Raw genomic sequence first — 20,760 nt, 5'->3', positions numbered from 1 at the left:
GGTCTTGGGGGTCAAAGATAGTGAAGGGGGTCAAAAGATAAAAACTTCCAGTTAAAAAATAACTCAGTCTGTCACGGAGACTATAGTTACTAATACTGAATGGCGTATTAAAAAGTTGCTAAGAAAGTCCTCATCACAAGAAAAAAAATTGTAACTATGTGCTGATGAATGTTGATTAGACGTATTTTGGTGATCATTAAGTAAATGTTGGAATTTGAGATTCAGAACAAAGGGGCTGAAAGGACAGATGGTGGGACTTCCGGTGGGTGGGGAGCGAGTGCAGCCCACCACGGGATACAGCCCCAGCGCAGAAAGTAAGCCAAGTGCAGAGATAGTTCTGAAAACGACTATTTAAACTAGAAACCCGAAGGCTCTGCTTGAAGATGATTTGGAAAGATCTTTCTGCCTCCAGATGCCAAAATTTCAGTAGGGCACAGGGTCCAGACCCCACCTGCCAAGTGGTAATCCCTTGGGCGGTATGAAACCTGGGAGGCTGGGGCCTCATGCCCAGAGGGGCCAGGAGTCGGGCTGGGTTTGCAATCCAGAGACTAGACGAGGGTTTCATGGTTGTCACAGCAGCCCTGCCACCTCGGGAGCATGAGTGGGTGTCACTGCCCATGACCCAGGTCTTAGTACTAGAACCCTGTGCCCTCAAATGTTTTGTGTATTGAAAGAAATATGCCAGAAGCTAGGGTTTTGATATTTGAAGAAAAAATGCCCCCCCCCCCCTTTTTTAGCTTTGACTGACGGCATTCAGGGCAAGCCATCTAAAAGAGGACAAGATAGCAACTCTGGCTGGGTAGGAACTCTGACTTACAAAATACAGCGCAAATTCAGAAATGGGACAGTTGACAAATGCCATAATACCAAGGCTGTCCTACGGCACTAAGTTGCAGGCTGTGCGGGGGTGGTCATGGGGATGCAGTTCAGGAGAGGGAGTGATGGGAGCCCCTAATGCAGCTGAAAGTCGATGCACCCTCTGCAGTTAGGGAGCAAGATGTTCAGGGCAGGAAGCTAGGGTAAGGGCTAGCTGCCTGTGGCTGAGTTTGGAGGGATTGCAGAGGCCAGTAGGCTGTGGGCTGTGGGCAGGAGTAGGAACCCTAAGAAGCAGAGGGCAGGGGAGCATTAAGAAGGCAGTGCTTCAGCAGAGTTAGCCTAGCTGCACTGTGAGACTGGATTAAGGGAAAGAATGCCAGCGTTATTCAGAGTGGCTGGTAATAGTAATGTAGACAGCTGGTGATTATTTGCAGTGGTAATGGGGAAAACCAAAAACAAATCAGGGGGTTCTTTAAAGGAAGAAACAAAAATTCAGAGGGACAATTTGGACAAGGAGGTACAGAAAAAGAAAAAGAAAAAAGATAGAAAAGGAAGACGAAGCCACTGCAACTGCAAGAATGTCACAAACTGGGAGAAACAGGGAGGGTCGCGGGGCAGGAAGGCACTCCTGGGCTGGGATGGCAACACCAGGTCATCTCTTTTTCTGAGCAAGATTCTGTCATTACGACAATTTAATGTGTGGTGTATAATGATCAGCATTGTGGTGGGAAGTTTTTTTCCTTTCTAAATATTCTCTCAACTAAAACTAATTTACTAAACTTAAGCATCTTCCTTATTGTTGTGGAGAGTTTCCCAGGGTTCTGGAAGGAAATTGTGGAGCAATGGGACCAAATGCAAGAAACTCTGTAGGGAATGAGAAAAGATGGCACTATCCATAAATACTGATTTACCTCAATTTGACATTCCCGCCAGCAGTACAGGAGGTTGTCCAGCAAAAGAAGTTGAGTCCTACTGCCTGCTGGTCCAACAGATCAGATTTAAAGATAACTTCAGGAATGAAAAGATTCAAATTTCAAATGGTGATTCATAAAAGAAAAACCAATGCACACACACACTGAATTCAGAATCTTCTGTATTTCTACGTTGGGAGTTCTGGATTAACACTCTGAGATCAATGCGTAAGGAGGTAAGAATGTCCCCCACCAAGCTGATTTGGAATCTCACTACCTCCATTGTCTGTCTCCTGCCCCCAGGTGGGACAAAACATCACCGAGAACAAGTTAACCCAAAGAAAGCTCTCCTGAAGCTTTCTCCTGGAGCCTTGGGAAAACAAAGACCAGCGGAAGGATTCCGTGCTGTTAAATGGTTACCCCGGGCAGGGATCCTCGTCGCACTCAGTATAAAGCACAGGAAAACGCAACGAATCCAGCTGCAGTGCAGGTTTCACGCTGAAAGGACTCCCTGGCAGACGTGTCCCAACAGAATCCAAGTTCACGACCTTAACTAAGTTACTTCTATAAAAGATTGTTTTCTCCTCATTAATTTTGAAATGGATTTATTTCCTCAATTGTATGTGGGTACATATTAGTATTTTAGAAATAAAACTAATAAAAGAATTATTTGCAAACATGTAAATCAGCTACACACATCTTTCATAGGAGACTAGTTTTCTTGTTCATCCACACATATTTGAGGAATGTAATAGAAACTTCACCTCAGGCCTACCTCCCATCAAGAGTGCTCTCTGGTTGTCCCCACTTAACCTTATTCAGTGGGAATTTTTTTTTTTAATCAAATTTCTCTGTCTCTTCCATACATGTTCCAATCATAAGTCATACTTATTGGTGAAATAAATTACACACTATCCTAAACTTCTAATAGAATTATTCTCAAATTTGACTTCTCTGTATCATAAATCTCCTAAAATATAGTTTTAAAAATTATTTACTGTTGAAAGAATAGGTTGTTACTGCTATTAGAAGGGATATAGCCCTGGACAGGTGGGTCAGTTGATTGGAACATTGTCTTGATCACCAAAAGGCTGTGGGTTTGATTCCCAGTCAGGGCACATACCTAGGTTGTGGGTTCGGTTCCCAGTCAAGGTACATACGGGAAGCAACTAATCCATGTTTCTCTCTCACATTGATGTCTCTCTGTCCCAACCCCCCTCATCTAAAATCAACAGATCCTTGAGTGAGGATTAAAAAAATAAGTGCAATCATGAGATCCATCAATGACCTAGTTTTTAAATTCCAAAAGGTCTAGGAAACATGAGTTTAATACCTTTCTGTGAAAGACTCTTGAAAAGGACAAGTTGGAAGGTGGGAATTTTACAAGCACATACGTTCCATGAGTGACGTATTACCATCCCGCAATAGGTACACTGAGGGCATAGTGTGGGGGAGGGCAGTGGAGAGAGGAATATTGTTCAGCATTTTATCAGGAAACAGCCGGTGCTCCCTTATACTATTAGGGAAGAAGCAGGTTTCACAAAGAAGCTCACTTTGAGAGTTATACGAAGAAACATCTGTGGAAGGATTCTCAAGGAAACAAAAGCAGTGGTTGCCTCAAAAACAGATGACAAAGTCAAAACCACCGTTTTCTCTACAGCCTTCGGTACCCTTTGAATTTTGTACCATGGCCATGGAATACCTGTTCAAAAATCCTTTTTGAAGTTACCTGATTCATAAGTACAGATATTAATTTCAATTTGCCTCAATAAAGACAGGTGGCCGTTACTTTCGGGAACATTGAAAGCAATGAATACACAGGTGTGAATAAAGCAGTCCCTGCCCTCGAGAAGCCCAAGCCAGTGAGGGAGGCAGAGTAGCAAGCCCCCTGTCACCACACCATGGGAACAACGGTGTAACAGCAGCACTGCATGGAGCTCACTGGGAGAGCATCCGGGGCCTGGAAGGTTTTCCAGGGTGTGAGAACCCGACGGGGAGACTTGTCCTGCACTTAACAGCCCCGTGCCGGGAAACCCTGGTGAGCTGTGGACGGGTGCAGATGCGCCCAAGATTATACCCCTCAGCTCTGGGACAAAAGGTGAGCTGGGGCTCCAGTCCTCGCTGTACCCCCAGCGTGACCGGCGCCAGTGTCATTTAGTGTGTGTGTCACGAAGTAGAGGGTTCGGGAGGTGTTGGTCCAACATTGGTGTTTCTGGAAAAATCACAGTGGTGGCAGTACTGAGGGAGGAGAGGGATGGAGGGAGACCTTATGAGAGAACCAGCACAATATTTCATGGGAAAATCAAACAGCGAGTCAGCACTGGGGACAGAAAATGGGAGACAGATTGCAAAGATTTTCAGTTGATAAAGTCAACAAGTCTTAATGATCCAATGAATGTGAGCAATGACAAAGGCAGGGGTGGCCAGGACAGCGAGCACACAGGACAGGCATAACAATAAGAAAGTCACCATCAGGGGCTGGATGTCCATGGCACCAGGACAAGCCCAACACCGCGACAATGTTCTGCATGTGTTATTTAATCACAATACTCCCATCCATTCTATAAACAGGAGACTGAGATGTTAAGAATTCAGATATAGAAAGAAACTTAACCAATCTCATCAAAGTGACAGGTCTGGTATGTGAGATCAAGACTATCTGATTACAAACCCAGACTCCGAATTTCTAGGCAATTATATGTCCCAGAGAATATACTTGGAAGAGGGCCTCCCCAGTAGTTCTGCACAAAATAGTGACACTGTAGTGCTTACAGCTGGTGCTTATGGGGGGCGAGCCCTGAAGCAGGCACCGTTCTAAGTTCTTTCCTACATTGTTTCATTTCATCATTAACAGCCTCTCCCAGGGAGGCCCCATCGTTACTCCTGTTCTACAGACGGCAAAACTAAAGCACAGAGAAGCTGGGAAATTTGCCCAATTTCCCACAGTCAGTAAGTCCAGAGAATAAAATGCCTAAAGCACCAAGATTTATCTTGTTATTTTCCCATAGAAACTTTCTGTCAATGATAATGAATATTATTAGGACTTTATGAATAAATCATTATAAAATAGTAGGGTATCTCAAGTGGTCATTACCTTGAAATAAGTGGTCACATGAACATTCTATGACAGTGGACAAGACACTACACAACAGTGTATATATATTTCTATTTATATCATAGCCTTGTCACATGTGAATTCTCAATCACACTAGATTAACTGCAGATGTAGGCTTTATATTTAATGTCTAAAAAAGAGGAAGGAAAAGGAGTGGGCCAAAGTCCAGGAGACGTAGGAGGTGGGCAGCAATGTTTTTAATTATACACATCTTTGTTTCTAACTGCTAAAATCAATATTTTGTTATTGGCTCTTGCTTAGGGAATTCAGCTATAGAAAAGAAAAATGCACCTTTGAAATCCATTCAGACACGCACCCTTTACTAGTGAGTACATGCATGCTGAATATGAATACTATGTTACTTATGAGAACGAAGTCAATTTTCTTTCATTAATGGAATGGATTTTTTCCATATACTTGGAATCGTCTATTTGTTACTCGGGGGGCGGGGGGGGGGGGGCGGGAAAGCACATTTAATACAGAAGAATTGATGGGCCAACCTGTGAAGTGACTATAATTCTATGTAATTGTGAGCTGTGGGATTTAACAAGACATTATTTTTAGAAGCACACCACCTCTTATAATATACTTACACATAGCTTACTTTAAGCTGGTTACACATCAAAGGAAATCAGCCACTGCATCATATTCTGCGAATCATAAGGTAATCCGGAGAGACTGCAGAAATGGTAGCGGACTGCCAATAATCTAACCGCTGTTAGATAATGGTTATTTTCAAAAAAGTATAAGCACCAGATAGCTACCCCAGAGATGATACACGTCAGGATTATTTTTTTTATTATGACCATGGTATACCATTGTACTAATCCATGCTATCTACATGGAGCACAGATAATTTTTTTTAAAAAATCAAAACTCTCAAAGATGCTTGCTCGGAAGGGTGATGGTTGATGGGGTGGGGACTGGAAGGCAGCATGAAAGATTCAAAGGCTCCAGCTGTGGCTGGTTTTCCACAGCATCTTAAAACAGGAAGCCCCATGTGGTCCACTTTCTCCAAACACCATTCATAACCGCCTAGGCCAAGTGCCGAGCCCCTGGAGGGGCACAGAAAACACTCGGCATCTCCTCTGTCTAGGACTTTCAATTTCTTATAACAATAAAACTTAGTCAAGCTGCTCTGTCTCCACCCTGTGGGAAACCCGGACGTGTTCCCTTTCTGCTACCTGAAAGAAAAGAGTTCAGCTTCCAGCCTCAAAGCCTTCTCTCCCCCAGGCCCGCTCCTTTCTTTCACGGATAACTATGCAAATTCCCCTCTTTCCCGGCCCTAGCTCAGCGCAGAGCAGAAGCCCAGCTATTCAACTGTGTTGCCAGCTCCGGTCCAGTGCTTTCATCATGAATGCTTGAATGAATGAGACGGTCTCGTTTCTGCAGAGTTACTAACTCAGCACAAAGTCCAAACACACATTTTCCCCACGACGGTATTGCGCATTCTGCCTACCTATTTTTGAAGTATGTTTTCTTAAAATTTATGTAATGAAATGTGTATTTGTGGACATATGCCCATGGTCAGGTGTTGCGCACTTTAAGATATTTTCAACAAATATTTGTGACGGCTTAGCCAACAAGCACAAGCGCTGGGAACGCTGAACCCTATGGGCAGAGTGGGCAATGGGGTTGTCCGCAGACGAAAAGTGGATTTCTCTTTCTCGGCATTGACAGAAGCTATGGAAATTAGCTTCTGCTCTTCCAAAACCTTGCCACGAGAGCCATTTAACGCGTGCGACGACAAGCAGGCCAAGTACTCCCTCCCTTCTCCGTAGGCTCACCCCAGAGTGACCACGGTCTGACCCAGCGAGTTTGGCCACCTCGGGGACTGCAGGCACAAAGAGCGCCGTTTCGGAGGCCGCCTCTGTGTCCTGGACGCCGTCTGCGGGGGCTGCACGGGGGTCCCCCCGCTTGGGACAGCTGGCTCGGGGCGTGCTTCTCACCGTGGTCTCTCCCCACCGGGGCCGCGAGTGGCCCGGAGAAGCCCGTCCCTTCCCGGCCGCAGGGCAACGAAAGAGACCCGGCAGAAAGCCCATTTGCCATTCATTCCCCGCGCGCAGCCAGCAGCCCCGCACCTCGCCCGCTGCCCGACCAGCCCGCCAGAGCCGGAGACCGCGGCGGGCTCGGCGCACCCGCCCCCGGCGCCCCACTCCCGCCGCTCCCACACTGCTCCCTTCAACGGCGCTCCGGAATTGCCAAAGTCACGGAGTGGGACCCGGGGGGAGTTCAATGCGGAAGGGTCGGACGAGGGGGCTGCGTCCGTCAGCGGTGTCGTTCCCGGCCCTCTCCCGCGCCGCGGGCGACACGCTTCCAGGGGCCACGCGGGAAACCCACGTGTCCGACCCTTCAGGCAGAGGCGCGCGGGGATTCGCGCACCCACCTAAAAACAGACAAAGCACAGGGCTTTGTCCCGCAGCCGCCCGCCGCTCGCAGAGGGACTGGGGACGGGGCTCACCTTTCTGCTGGCACTGCGCGGCGACCCAGAGCGCCGAGGCCAAGAGCGCGACCCCGGAGCCGCCCCTGCGCATCTCGCCGCCGCTCGGTGGCTCCGGAATGAAAGCGGCAGCCTCGCAACGGGGACTCTCCACCGAGCGCGAGTCTGCTGCTTCGCGGCGGGGCACTCGCCTCTCGCCAGCCCGCCCCTTGTCCACACCCCCGCCGACCTCCGCCGCCCCCCGCCCCTCCCGGCCCTGCCCGGGCCGCGCAGACCCCTCCCCCAGGGAGGCCCCGGGCTCAGCCCCCTGGGACCCGCGGGGACTCGCCGCTCCCAGGCCACGCTCGACCTGCCCGCCCGCCGTGCGCCTGGCGCGGAGCGTCCCCCAACTCTGGGTGGAGTGTGGGGCTGACCCTCTGCACCCGCCGGGTCCCAGTTGGGGGTGGGGGCGTGGAGAGGGTGGGCCGGGAAGGAGGAGAAACTGCTGACGTTGGCCCAAACGGGTGCATTCCGAGAAAGTATTTGCCCCGCTGACCCTGCCCGCCCTACGGTGGCTCCGCAGCCCGCGCCGGCCCCGGGGGCCCGGACGACCCGCCGCTGTCGAACAACGCCGTTCCTCCCAGGCCGCGTCCTCGACGTCCTCCATCCAGACGGTGCTGCGCGCCCGGACGCCAGCCTCCTCCCCCGGAATAGCACCCAGGGCGTAGCTCTCCAGCGTCCTGTCCCCCAGAAGGTGGCCTGAGCCCTGGCCTCGAGCTTTCCCTCTCCAGAGGAGAATCTGGGCTTAGCCGACCAGCCTCCCCCGTTGGCGGTTGGCAGAGGATTTTAGGAAGATTTTGCTTAAAATGTATTGTAACTTAGTTCCCATTTTTCTAGGGAAGGCAAGAAAGGTCGTTTGGACTTTATTATTAATTATTAGCTTCCTCTTACTGCTGCAGAAAACGGTTTCATTCTCTTTGGAGATTTCAACTGCTTTGTTTTTTTCTTTTTAAACGACATCTGGTCCCCGTTAAAATGTTTTAAATTTCCTGGGGTTTTTTTCTTATTAAAAGTATATTCACTGTGCTTTGCAGATTTCACTTTCTCACAATACAAATGCACAGGATAATAAAAGTCCCTTTTACCCTCTCACACTCTCATTTTGTCTTTTTTTTGGCCTGACAGGGAGATGATATTATCTCAGTTGTGTTAACAACGTGACAACTCTACCAATTCCAGTTTTTCTAAAAACACTTTCTTATACTCTTAGTGAATAATTTATCATTGTAATACTAGCAATTATTTTTCTTTAAAAAATCACAGAAGTACATAACAAGAGATAGAATTTGATGTTTTAAGAAGGATGCAACATAGTTGGGTGAGAAGGTACTTACTCGTCACGGTACCAAATTTAAAATACAGATGCTTTTAACTATGGAAATATTAAAACAGTAAGCATTTAATTATCAAATAAATGATTAAGTAAATCCAGCATTTAATAAATTATCAATATTAAGCATGTAAATATTCGAGTACAGGATTATAAGTGTTGCTGCACGAGGTAGCTTTGTATGCGAACATACATACACATGCTTTAGAGTGTCCGAAGTGCCCTCACACAGTGACTGCCCAGGTCCGGAAGACGGGCGGAGAGTTGGTTAGTCTGGTGCGAGGCGAGGAAATGAATTGAGGGGATTACGGTCCTGTTTCGAGCTAGACCCCTGATCTGGCTTCCGGTTGGTGGTTCTCTGCATTACTGCCCTGAGGTCCTGAGGGTGAGATGAAGGCAGTCAGGAATTTGGAAGGGTTATCTCTCTCTGTATCCTGGGCTCCTACAGATTCAGTCCAAACTTCAGTTAGACCTTATCTTTCAACTGCAGACTGGGAGCTCACACTTGTGATTTCAAGGGATGCGAAGGGCCAGCACATTTGGAGAGTGCACAAGAAGGGGAGTTGTCAAAAGTTGCACGTTGGCACAATTTGTCACTGTTCCAGATTGAGCAGAGAGATTTCAGTGCAAGAAGAATTTCAAAAGGCATTTGAATGAACAAGCTTTGATAAGGTGGAACAGTAAACATGTCACAGTTCTGTGTGTCTTACAGAACCTGGCGGTATAAATTTTCATGAAAGTTCAGGGGTGGCCTATTTAAGGTTCACATGATATAAGAATGTTCATGTTTTGTGAGAAAGTAGAATTTCAGCTCAACTAGACTCACAAAGACACTTACTTCGAAGTCAGCTATAAATAATGAACAGTGAAAATGCCTAAATGCCAATCAATAGTTAAATGATTAAGTAATTTATAGTAACTCAATGTGATATGCTATTATATAGCCACTTTTAAAATACAAGAGTCTCAATCTACAAAAAACACTGATATGTAAGGGGAGAAAAGCTGGAAAGCAGAGCACACTCTGAGCCATAAATCCCCGATTCACTTGTCCTCCATCTTGCCTGTATGTTGGAATCAATGGAGGAGAATTAAAAAACACTGATGCTGGCCCATTACAGAGTCCGACCCAGAGACTGATTCATTTGGGATGGGGTGAAGCCTGGACATCCAAGTAATCCTAATGTGCAAGGAAATTTGAGAAGCACTGGGCTAAACTGACAGTGCCTGCCAGAAAAGCAGTCCAGGTCTGCTCACTGGTGGCTGAGCAGGCTGGGGGAGCCAGCCTCAGGGGAGGATGGTCACGGGCAAGCAGAGGAAGTACAGCCCAGCCAGTGTCTTTCTCTTCTGCGCAGCCTACTGGTGGGGACCCAGACACAATGACCAGAGTATGGAGCAGGAGTGCTCTCTGGAGGCTTGGTGCAAGTAAAGCTGTCCTTTAGTTCTGAAGGAATGGAGATTCCAGGCAGACACAGGGGCACGGGAGCACCAAGCCCAGAGTCCAGGTTCTAGGCCTGGAGTATGAAGCTATGGCTTGGTTACCAAGGAAAGAGCTGAGAGTTACTAACCCAGTTAGTTAACTCAGTTACAAAAATTGGGTTATGGTGTCAGAGTCTGATCCAGAACAAAGCTAAAGAGGTCATTGTGTAGGCTAAGCTCCTTACAATCCCATGGCAAGAAATAAGATGATTAGGAGACTAAGTCTTAGGCAGGGGGGAGGGGCAGGAGGAGGAGGAGACAAAGTAGGCAAATTAGGGGTGGTAGGCTGTACAATGGTACCCCAAGGATGTGCACAGCCTAATAGCTAAAACCTGGGAATGTTTATATTACATAACAAAATGGCCTTTGCAGATGTGATTAAATAAGGATTTTCTCATAAATTTATATATTATTCACTTATAGTCCCAAAATGGAAGCAAGCCATGTGTCCTTCAGCAGGAAAACAGATTTAAAAATTTTGGTCTATTTCACAATGGAATATTATTTGGCAAAGGAACAGAATTAAACACTGACTCACATGAAAACATGAATGAATTTTAAAAACATTATGTTAAGTGGAAGAAGCCAGACACAAGAGAGTACTGTATAATTCCATTAACATGAAGTTTAGCAACACACAAAACTAAGCAGAAAGAAACAGTGGCTTGCTAGCCACTGGAGATTGAGTGGAAGGGGACAGAAGCGGGGCTGGGGTAATGGAATGTTCTGTATCCTGAATGGGGTGTTGGTTGGACGGGTACAAACATTTACCAAAACTTATTAAATTACATACATTTAGGACTTTTGCATTTCTCTGTGTAAATGAGGACCTTGAGGTGGTTTTCCTGAATTATCTGGGTGGGCCCAGAGCAATCCCATAGCCCTATTAAGTGACAGAGGGAGGCAGGAGAGTCCGAGGAATTCGGTGTGAGAAGAACCCAACCTGCTGGTGCTGGCTGAAGGACAGGGGAAGGGAACCACGAGACAAGAAAGGTAGCAGCTTCTGATTGCTGGGAAGGCAAAGAAACAGAGCCTCCAGGAGGGACCTGCTCTGAGGACACCTTGATTTCGGACAAGTGAAAGTCCATGTGAACTTCTGACTTCTGATGAGGAATGTGAGGCAATAAACTTGTGTCATTTGAAGCCACTAAATGTATGTTAATTTATTATAGTAGCAATGGGGAACTGGTACATAAGGTAAATACTTCTCCCAGAAATCAAGTGGAGATGATGTTATGGAGAAAATAATGAGTAGCTATGTTAAAATCTGGCCAGGTACTGAAGATTCCATTCCAGTCTATGATAAAGAAAGGCCTGGTAAAGAAAGAATTTAAAGGAATTATGTGAATTAAGAAGAAGAGAGAAAAGAATAAAAAGTCACAGAGTGCAGTGGTAGAGGAGAACCTGGGGCCTGGGAGTGGGCAGGATTATACCTGAGGGACTGTGAGGTTTATAGTCTTTGGTCTTATACAAAGATCAGTGTACTATAAACTCTAAACAGCTGGGCAAGGCAGCTATAAGGTGACAGGCGGGACTCAGTTTATAGCCCAGAGGACAGATGGCTAGTTGCCTCCAGAAATCCTTCCTTTTTTTCTTCTGGGCACTTGGTTACTCAGGTAGAAACTGCATTTCCAGCTTCCTTTGCAAGTAAGCATGAATCTGCATTAGTCTTCCTCAGCTGCTATAACAAAATACCACAAATGGGTGGTTTAAGCAATAGTTTTAGAGGCTGGAAGTCCACAGTTAAGATTCTGGCCTATTTGGTTCCCGGTAAGAACTATCTTCCTGGCTTGCAGACAGCCTCCTGCTCACTGTGTCCTGATATGGCCATTTCTCTGTGTGTTGGCAGAGGGGGGGGGGGAGGGGGGGGAGGGCGTGCGCAGAGAGAAAGGGAGAGAGTGAGAGAGTGTGAGAGAGCAAGTGCTCTGGTATCCGTTCTTAGGACACTAATCCTGTTGGATCAGGGCCCCACCCTTATGACCTCATTTAACCTTAACCCTTCCTTTGAGGCCCCATCTCCATCTACAGCTTCCCTTGAGGTTTAGGGCTTCAACATAGGGCTTTTGAGGGGACACAAACATTTAGTCCATAACAGACTCTGACTAGCTTCAGGTCAACAGGGCATGAGCAGAGGGGAAGTGTGCAGCTGCAGGGCTCCTCCAGCTGAGGGGGACCTTCCTGCCACACATGCTGGGTGTTCCCCCTTTTCACCAGCTTAAACTCACATTGTTCTACCATGCAGCTTCGACCGCTCCCAGAAAATGTGGAAGCAAAAGACAGAAGAAAAGTGTATTACTTCATGAAACAAAGCCACCTTGCTGCCTGCCTGCATTGGGGAAGAAAGAAATAGAAGTGTGAATAGTACCTGCATTCAAGTAAGTGCCCAATAAGTATTTTCTCGGATTACTATCTTCCCCCTCCTCCCCTTCTCATCACCCTCATCATCAGCATACATGGATCAGGAAGCAATGTTGTACAGTTACCGTAAGACTAGAATGCAAGACTGTATGAAGATGGGAAAATTTTGTCAGTTCATGCTTAGAAAGGCAGTTGGACACATGTGAAGAGACAAACTATCATTTGTCTTCTCATTTATACAAAAGAAGCACAGGAGACCCCAAGGGGAAAGACAAATTTGGGAAAAGCCTCTTCCTGAAAGTCAAGCATTAAAGATGAAAATGAAATAGTGACCAGCTATAGTAAAAATCTAAAAACAAATTTAATTCAACAAGAATTGGTCACTGGGGAACCTGACTAGTGTGCGTTTTGTTTTTTTTTAATTGAGGAAAAGGAAATCAAATTGGGACAGAGGGGGGGAGTCTGGAAGACAGCTGTTCACAAGGACATGTAAACAGCATTTGTCCCCTGGACCCTGCAGGATGTCCCCACCTGCTGGGTGTCTGTAACAATAAAAACCTTCAACAGGAAAGTTAGACTTTGAAATCAAAGTCTGCAAGAGTAGCAACACACCAGAAATTATAGCTGGATACCAATAACCTGAAAAGTAAGAAATGCATTTATAATATGTTAACAATATCTCAATTTAAGAAAAGATACAGACATTTATAAAGATACTTGTCATTGTGTCATTTCCATCTGTTCTGTTTTGGAGAAGACGCTACAAAGCATCGCTGCTATGGTGCTTCTTTCTGCTTGTTTTTTTATAAAGTTCTTCTATCCACTCCCGATAGAGGCACCTACTCTGCAATACGCAGCCCTTGCAGCTCTCCGAGCACTTCTTTTCTCCACGTACACTGCAAGATCCCCATCTTTTGTTATTTTATGACACCTTCTCCATACTTTCCATCAAAAGTTTACTTACAGCCAAATAACTTATAAACCTGGCAATCTTCTAGTGGCAGAGACAATATTCAAATTTTATGAAGAAGACCTTAACTAAGAAATAAGATTTATTTTAGGAATGGACACCATTCTACGATTCTTTCGTCAAAAGATTCTTTACAACATACAGGAAGTAATTAATCCTGGAAGGCAACATTTGATATTGGAAAGTCAGAATACCTAAGATTAAAGTTACGTTTCCAGAAAATATTAGCTATTTGGTTTTTGGACCAAACAAATATCTTCTCTGAGTCTCAATGTCCCCTCTCTGTAAAATCAGATTAACAATATCTCTTAAGTAGTTACTACCTCTAAAGACAGTAATCATAGCAACAGCTACCATGTATTGAATCTTCAAGGTGCATTTTACACCTATTGTCTCATTTATTCTGCTTACATCTCCAACTTGACTGGCCCCAGGACTGCCTCATGGCAGCTGAATGAGGGCAGGGACCCAGGCTGACCAGCCTCTCTTCAACTCACACGCAGTCATTGAAGTTGGCCTTCAGAATTGCCTTGCAATCACATAGCCAGCTCTAACCTCTATACTTTCCCCTGAGCAACCCCATCCTTTCAGAGCTCAGCCATGTCTTCCTCCGCCTGGGATGCCCATCCCCTCCTTTTTGCTCCTGGTGAATTCCTGGTGATCCTTCAAGACCCGACTCAAACGTCTCCCCCAGGCGGTAGCCTTCTCTGACTGTTCCAGCACTCACACACCGCTTGCCCTTTCGTGCTGCCGATGTACTTTGTAATACCATCTCTATTGTACCCAATCTGTTGATTTTATTGACATATTTTTTACATAAAACAAATAACGCACGTTCTTTTTCATTTTATTTTTTGAAACTTGACAGATACTTACTGAATACGACAATAATGTCGTTGCATTCAACGATATGTAACAACGTTCTGGCAGTTCTCGCCTGAGTGCCATGTTCCAAGCATTATGCTGGACATCTGACATAGACCATCTCCAAGTGTTATAAATGCTCCAAAGTGGCAGAAGGTAACAGAAGCTACTAAGTATAAACAGAGTTCTCAGTGACAAGCAACACAAACTAACTGGCCACCTTAAACAAAGACAGATTAATTGAGGTGATATCAGGCGGCAGTGAGAGTAGGGTTCACAGAATCCACAGGAGCCTGGAGAATGAGTCTTGGAGAACACATAGAAACCAAGAGAGTTAAAATGCTAGGCAACAGGATCATGGCCAAGATCACCCACCGAAACAGTACAGCTGACAAGACTACAGACTACATTCAGTACAGTGAGTCGTCCGATCTTCGATGTTCATGTTGCCTTTGTTTTACTAGTGCAAGGTTTAAAACCCAGGGGACCAGTAACTGATCAGCTGAGCTTAAAATGTGTGTCCAAGGTGGGGGTAGAAGAGGCATTGAACTTTCTCTCCCATAATGGGAATTGGATGAGAAACAGGAAAAAAGATTTTACACAGTAGGAATGTTCCCCAACACACTCCCAATCCAAGGAGAGAACAGTGTGCTAACAGAGAGACAACCAAAACAGCAAATGTCTTCTGCTGGTAGTCAGGAAGAGCTTTATGGAAAGAGTGAAACTCAAACAGTCACAAAAGAATCGGTATGACTTGGAATGGCAGAAAAAAAGTGTGTGGGAAATAGCCCATGCAAAGAAACAAAGACAGAAAACAAGATACAGTTGGAGGGGCAGGGCCACAGGCAGAATGCATGAGACCCAGTTCAAGGGCCTCCTCAGGGCCTCTCAGCGCTGGACCGACCTGGCGCCTGCCTGAGCTGGTTGGGCCCTCTGCTCTGGCCTCTTCCGACAGCTGCTGGAGCTTCTCCTCCTTATACTTTTGGCCTTGGCTGAAACACCCTGTGCCATACTGTGTAAGATCTGCCACCTGAAGCATCTACCAACAAGACATGATGAGACCCAGGAGTGGGGGCCAGTTTATTCCCTGTGGCGGGAGTGTTCATCGATGAGAAATAGAAGACAAAGGGAGCAGGACCAAGACATTCCTCTCGCATTCTCTCTACCATGCACTGCTTGAAGGCCCAGCTCTCCCGCAGCTGCCCTGAGGAGCGCAGTGTGCAGACACCCTTGGCAAGCACCGCCCCCCCATGAGTTCCTGCTGGCTCACCCTGTAGCAGAGCAGCACCTAATGCCCCTCTGTGTAGCTTCCCATTGCTCCTTCCTTTTCCACATTCTCCCTTCCTCTTTGCCTCAGCATCCTTTTACCGAGGTGCTTAGCTAAGAACACACCCTCCGGAAGGGAGAAATTCATTGAGAAGCAGGAAGCAAGTTTAGGTGCTGAGATGAGGCCACCATGTGTAGGAAGAAACCAGGGTGAGGAATTGGAGCTTGGAGGAGAGATGAAGTGGAATTATTGTAGAGTCTTGAGCAGAGAAACAATAAGACCAAAATCTTTCTAAGAGAAATCTATTGCCAGCAGTAAGTAGAAATAGTGGAATCAAGAGAACTGGAAGGTCAGTGGCTAGGATAGGAATGGGATGGAGGTGGGGAAGGCCTAGAAGGGAGTGGCAGTGGCAATGGGGAATGGAGAGAATACAGTGGGATTTCAAAAGAAGAAACATGACTTAGAAACTAATTGGATACAGATGATAAAGGAAATTGGAAATTTAAAATTTCCTTTGTGAGAATGAAAAAAAATAGGTTAGAGGGGAAGGTGAGCCAGTGGGAGAGGAAATAAAGAGTACAGTTGATTGTTGTGGTTCAGATGTTACCAGATAATCAAATGAAGATGTTAGAAAAAAACGCTGGGAATTCAAGACAGATGGAGAGTTCAGTCTTCGCTGTGTGATCATGAAGCCACGGACACGTGCAAGTTCACAAACAGTGGGACGCTCCAGAGAGGACATGAGGAACTCAAGTAATAGCAACTCCTGGAAGATGGTAGAAAAGTTTGATGAAAGGGGGTGCAGATTGATCCAGTGAAGGTAAAAGTTTTAGTAGGAAATTTGGAGAAGGAGAAAGGAGGCAGTGATGGCTATCGTGAATACTCCAGAATGTCATAGAGAAGATAAGAAGCATTCACTTTGTCAGCTGCTTAATCTTCACATACAAGATAAACATTATTTTCAATCTATGAATAAAACAATAGAGGTTCAGAGAGGATAACCAGCTTGCTCAAAGTCACACAGCTATAAAGCGCATCACTTAGTTTTTGCTATGTCACAAATCACCCCTAAACTTAATGACTTAGAGCAGAAGTTACTTATCTTTCTCAAGACAATTCTATGGGGTGACGGTTTGGGCTGGCTCCACTGGATGCATTTCCTGCCAGTCTTCCCTGGGCTCCTTTGTGTGTCTGCAGTCAACTCCAAGTAAAAGAACTAGGTGATTTAGGGGGAGCCACCGCTGGGATGCATGGAGCAAAAACTCATTGTCAAAGAATGCTAATAGATTTAGTGCAAATAAATAGAAATTAGGACAAAGTTAGAATTAGAACAAAATGTCCCAAATAACAGGAATGGAGAGCAAATCTAATAACAGCAGCTGCTGCAGCACATCACGATGGCAGTTATTAGAACTAACGACCATTGAGCCTTTGCCACGGGCCAGGGACTGCTCTGGGGGCCTTCGTGGGTGGTCTCAGTGAAATCCCCGCAATAGCTGATGAGATGGGTGTGGTTTTTGCTGTTAATTTTCCCGCAAGGAAATAGGCACAAAATGCCCTTAACCAAGATGAATCCAGGAATTTGGGATTTGGAAGAAAAGTTTAACTTAGGAATTTCAGTCTTGGTGTAGATGCCTTACAATGAGTTTTAGGATATGATCTGAACAGATGCCAATAGATATAAAGGAGAAAGTTGTAAAGGGGAGGAGGGCAGAAACGGTGAGTATAAGATACTGAAGGTCAAAAACATGGATGTGAAGTCAGTAAGAATAATGGTGGATAATAAGGCATGGAATAAAAAGCAGTGCAAACAAAGTCCTGAGAGCTTCGATGAAATTTGGGGTTGGTAAGGCTGTATACAGTACTGTGAAGCAGAAACATAAGACACAAACACAGGGGAGGACGTTTTGTCAGGATATGACAGATTATACTGCAGTAACACGCAACTCCCAAAACTCAGGAGCTTAAAATAGCAAAGGCGTCTTTCTTGATCATTGCAATTAGCAGTGTATTCTGTTAACTCTGTAACTCAGGGATCCAATGGATGGAGGCTTCATTTCAACATATGCTTCTATTATCACTGAGGCAGCAAAAGACATAAATTACATGCTGGATCTTAAAGTTTCCATTTACATTCTATTTGGTCAAGGCAGGGCATCCAGCCATACCTAATCTCAGTGGAATCTCTCCTGTGCTTGTAAGTAAAGAAAAACCAGAAACAACTGGAGAAATCGTGCTAATGACAACCATCGAGAATCCTTGCGGACTATGCTGAGACATGGTGGGCAGACAGATTAGAACAAGAACACAGGTACAGGGACCCCAGCTAAGTTTGTAGAAGAGGAGGTGGAGAGCAGGAGAGAAAGATGAGTGGTGAGGCCAGGTTAGGGGTGAGCCAGATCAAACCAAGCTAGCACGAAAACACAGTAAAGGCCGCTCTCCCAAGGTAGTTGTGCAGATGGAGGATGTGGCAAACAGGGAAGTTCGTCATTAGAGCAGCTTGAGGGTTCTTCTGAGACCCCCACCCCTAACTGCGGAAACTATTCCGTGTTTGGATTGGGAGGTTCTTTTCCTCCTGGTCCAGATATTCTTCAAGCCTGTCCTAGGACAACACATTGTCAATTCAAGGTGTGGAATGAGAACTCCATTAGGGGCAAGAGAGGCCTTAATTAGCAGAAGGGACCAGTCACATTATCTCCAGGGCCTGCCCTGGTCTCTATAGCTGGGCATGTGCCAGGGGCTCTGACTAAGACCATTTGAAAAGCCAAATATTTCACCTGTTAATCAGTATCTAAGTTAGGCTCCTCATTACAGTTCTTCAGTAGGTTTAGCTTTTAGGTTTCCTAACAACTAAGACAAAAATGAAAGTGCCAATGGCCACATAGTTTTCATTTTTTAATGAAAGAAACCAGCAGGATGAACATAAATCCAAGAATGAATTCATCATTGTGAATTATCAACATAATGGATAATACTTTCAGTTACAGGTTTCCCAGAGACAGTATTATTCAAACAGATCCTTCTGTTAACCTTCTCCAGGGCCTGGGGCACAGCTTCACAGGTATAACTCAGGGAGGGATTTCAGGGAGGGCTTTCAGGGAGAAAGGCGCCTATTGAGATAATGGGGCCAGGTTTGTTTGTTTTTTGATTACCTACATTCCTAAGGTATTTAGGGCCTAGATAATCTAGAAGCATGCACCAAGTAGCTTGTCTTACTTAAATATCAGATGTTTCAAGTCAGCCCATACCAGATCTTAGTCTTTTGATGCCTAAATTCTCTGACAAGTGCAGTTATGCACCAGGAGTAGAGAACATAAGTTATGCACAGCTCTACAAATCGAACATTGAAACCTATGGTCCTGAAATCTAGGCAGAAGCAGGGACCAGCCTGGGCCTATTTTAATGAGAACCATTGGTGCAAGGCAGACTTCTTAAATTTCAGCACAGACATCAGAGGAGGAGGCAAAACATATGTAGTGGGGAAAAATAAACAGATTTCAAGAGCAAAGCAGCATATGTCTTTCCTCTCTGAGAGTTAGGCCAAAAATGTCCTCCCTTCAAAGACAGAAGGACAAGCTAAGCAGCCAAGGACTGAAAACAAAATAACCCATATGTAGGAAAGGAAAATAAAGAGTTTAAAGAAGGTCACATACCACATGTGCTGGTCACAATGTCACAACTGTTAAAGAGGGAGTTTAATCTACTCTTCTCTAAGTTGCCCGCTGATTGAGCTGGGAGATTTGCTTGATATGTGTCTTAACTGAACTGCTATTTTTCATTAACATTCTGCGCAGTTTTGGTTATCAGAAATGATCCCATAGACAATTGCTATACATGAAAGGTTGAACTTTAATTACAAGATGAAGATTATATATGATTAATTTTAATAAGGACATTAGTGTTCACCAAAGCCTGTATATATAACTCTGGGTAGCAGACACTACTGATTATAAGCCCACCTTCCTTCCTGCTAATGAACCCTCGGTTTAGCCAGGTTTAAAGCTGTCTATCCTGGAGGGAAAACCGGCTCTTTCTCACCCCAGCAAATTCAGATCGAGCAAGGCAATTCTATTCTGTTTGCCAGGGTCGCCTTAGACAGAGGCTGGTGACTCAGCTCCTCATCTCAAAAAATTAGTATTATTGATACACATACATATATCTACATCTATATCTCTCTATATAAAATAAATCCATCCATTTTAATTGTACAATTTGATAACATCAACAAGTGTAAATAGTCCTGTAACCACTGTCACATTCATGATATAAAATGTTTTCCTCATCCCCCAAAAGCTTCCTTCCTACTGTCTTTTCATAGTCAGTTCCTTCCCCCACCGCCTAGAAACAACTGTCCTGCTTTATGTCACTATAGGTTAGCCTTATCTAAGTTGTCACACAAATAGAATTATACTGTATGTAGTCTTTGTGTTTTTCCTCTTCCGCTTACGGTAATGTGTTTGCGATTCATGCATGTCGTGTGATTCAGCAGTCTGTTCCTTTCATAGCTGAACAGCTTCCCGTTGTACAGCTATACCAAAGGCCGCTCATCCATTCAGATGACTTAGATTTTAGCTCATATTGAAGAAGCTGTTGCGATCATTCAAGTACAAATCCTCGTGTGGGTAAGTATTATCATTTCTCTTAAGGAAATACATAGGAGTGGGATGGCTGAGTCATAGGGTAAGTATATACGAACTCCTAACGAAGCTACAGATATGCTTCCCAAAGCAGGATTCCCATCAAGAACATATATGATCTCCAAGATTTCCAGTCGTTTCACATCCTCACCTGCATTTGGTGTTGCCTGTCTTTTTTATACCAATAATTCCAGTAGTGGCATCTCAGTGTCATTTAATTTGCATTTACTAGTGACAACAAATAAAATGACATGACATTGGACATCTTTTCACATGTTTATTTGCCATTTGTGTATCTTTTTTTGTGAAGTGTCTTAGATTTTTTGCCTTTTTTTTTTTTTTTTTTTGCCCTGGCTGATGTGGTTCAGCAGGTTGGAGCGTTGTCTCATAACCAAAGATCACCAGTTTGGTTCCCGGTCAGGACATGTGCCTAGGTTGTAGGCTCAGTCTCTGGTTGGGGCTTGTGCAGGAGGCAGCCAATCAGTGTTTCTTTCTCACATGGATGTTTCTCTCTTTCTGTCCCTTCCTCTCTCT

At 45.1% G+C, this 20,760-nt stretch overlaps 1 protein-coding gene across 3 annotated transcripts in view; it reads right to left on the bottom strand.

The window, feature by feature from the left end:
- Positions 1–7,381, bottom strand: part of LAMA1 (laminin subunit alpha 1) — a 156,213-nt gene extending 148,832 nt beyond the window's left edge. For all 3 annotated transcript variants that reach the window (XM_045187958.2, XM_045187959.2, XM_053913282.1), the window contains exon 1: positions 7,304–7,381. In XM_045187958.2, coding sequence (XP_045043893.2) covers positions 7,304–7,376 — 73 coding nt within the window. In that variant the 5' untranslated portion in view covers positions 7,377–7,381. The remainder of the gene's footprint in view (positions 1–7,303) is intronic.
- Positions 7,382–20,760: the final 13,379 nt, after the last annotated feature.

This window comes from Desmodus rotundus, chromosome 10 (genome assembly GCF_022682495.2).
Source record: "Desmodus rotundus isolate HL8 chromosome 10, HLdesRot8A.1, whole genome shotgun sequence".
Taxonomy (NCBI): Eukaryota; Metazoa; Chordata; class Mammalia; order Chiroptera; family Phyllostomidae; genus Desmodus; species Desmodus rotundus.
Note: the sequence above shows the minus strand (reverse complement) of the source record. Positions and strands in the feature narration are given on the sequence as shown.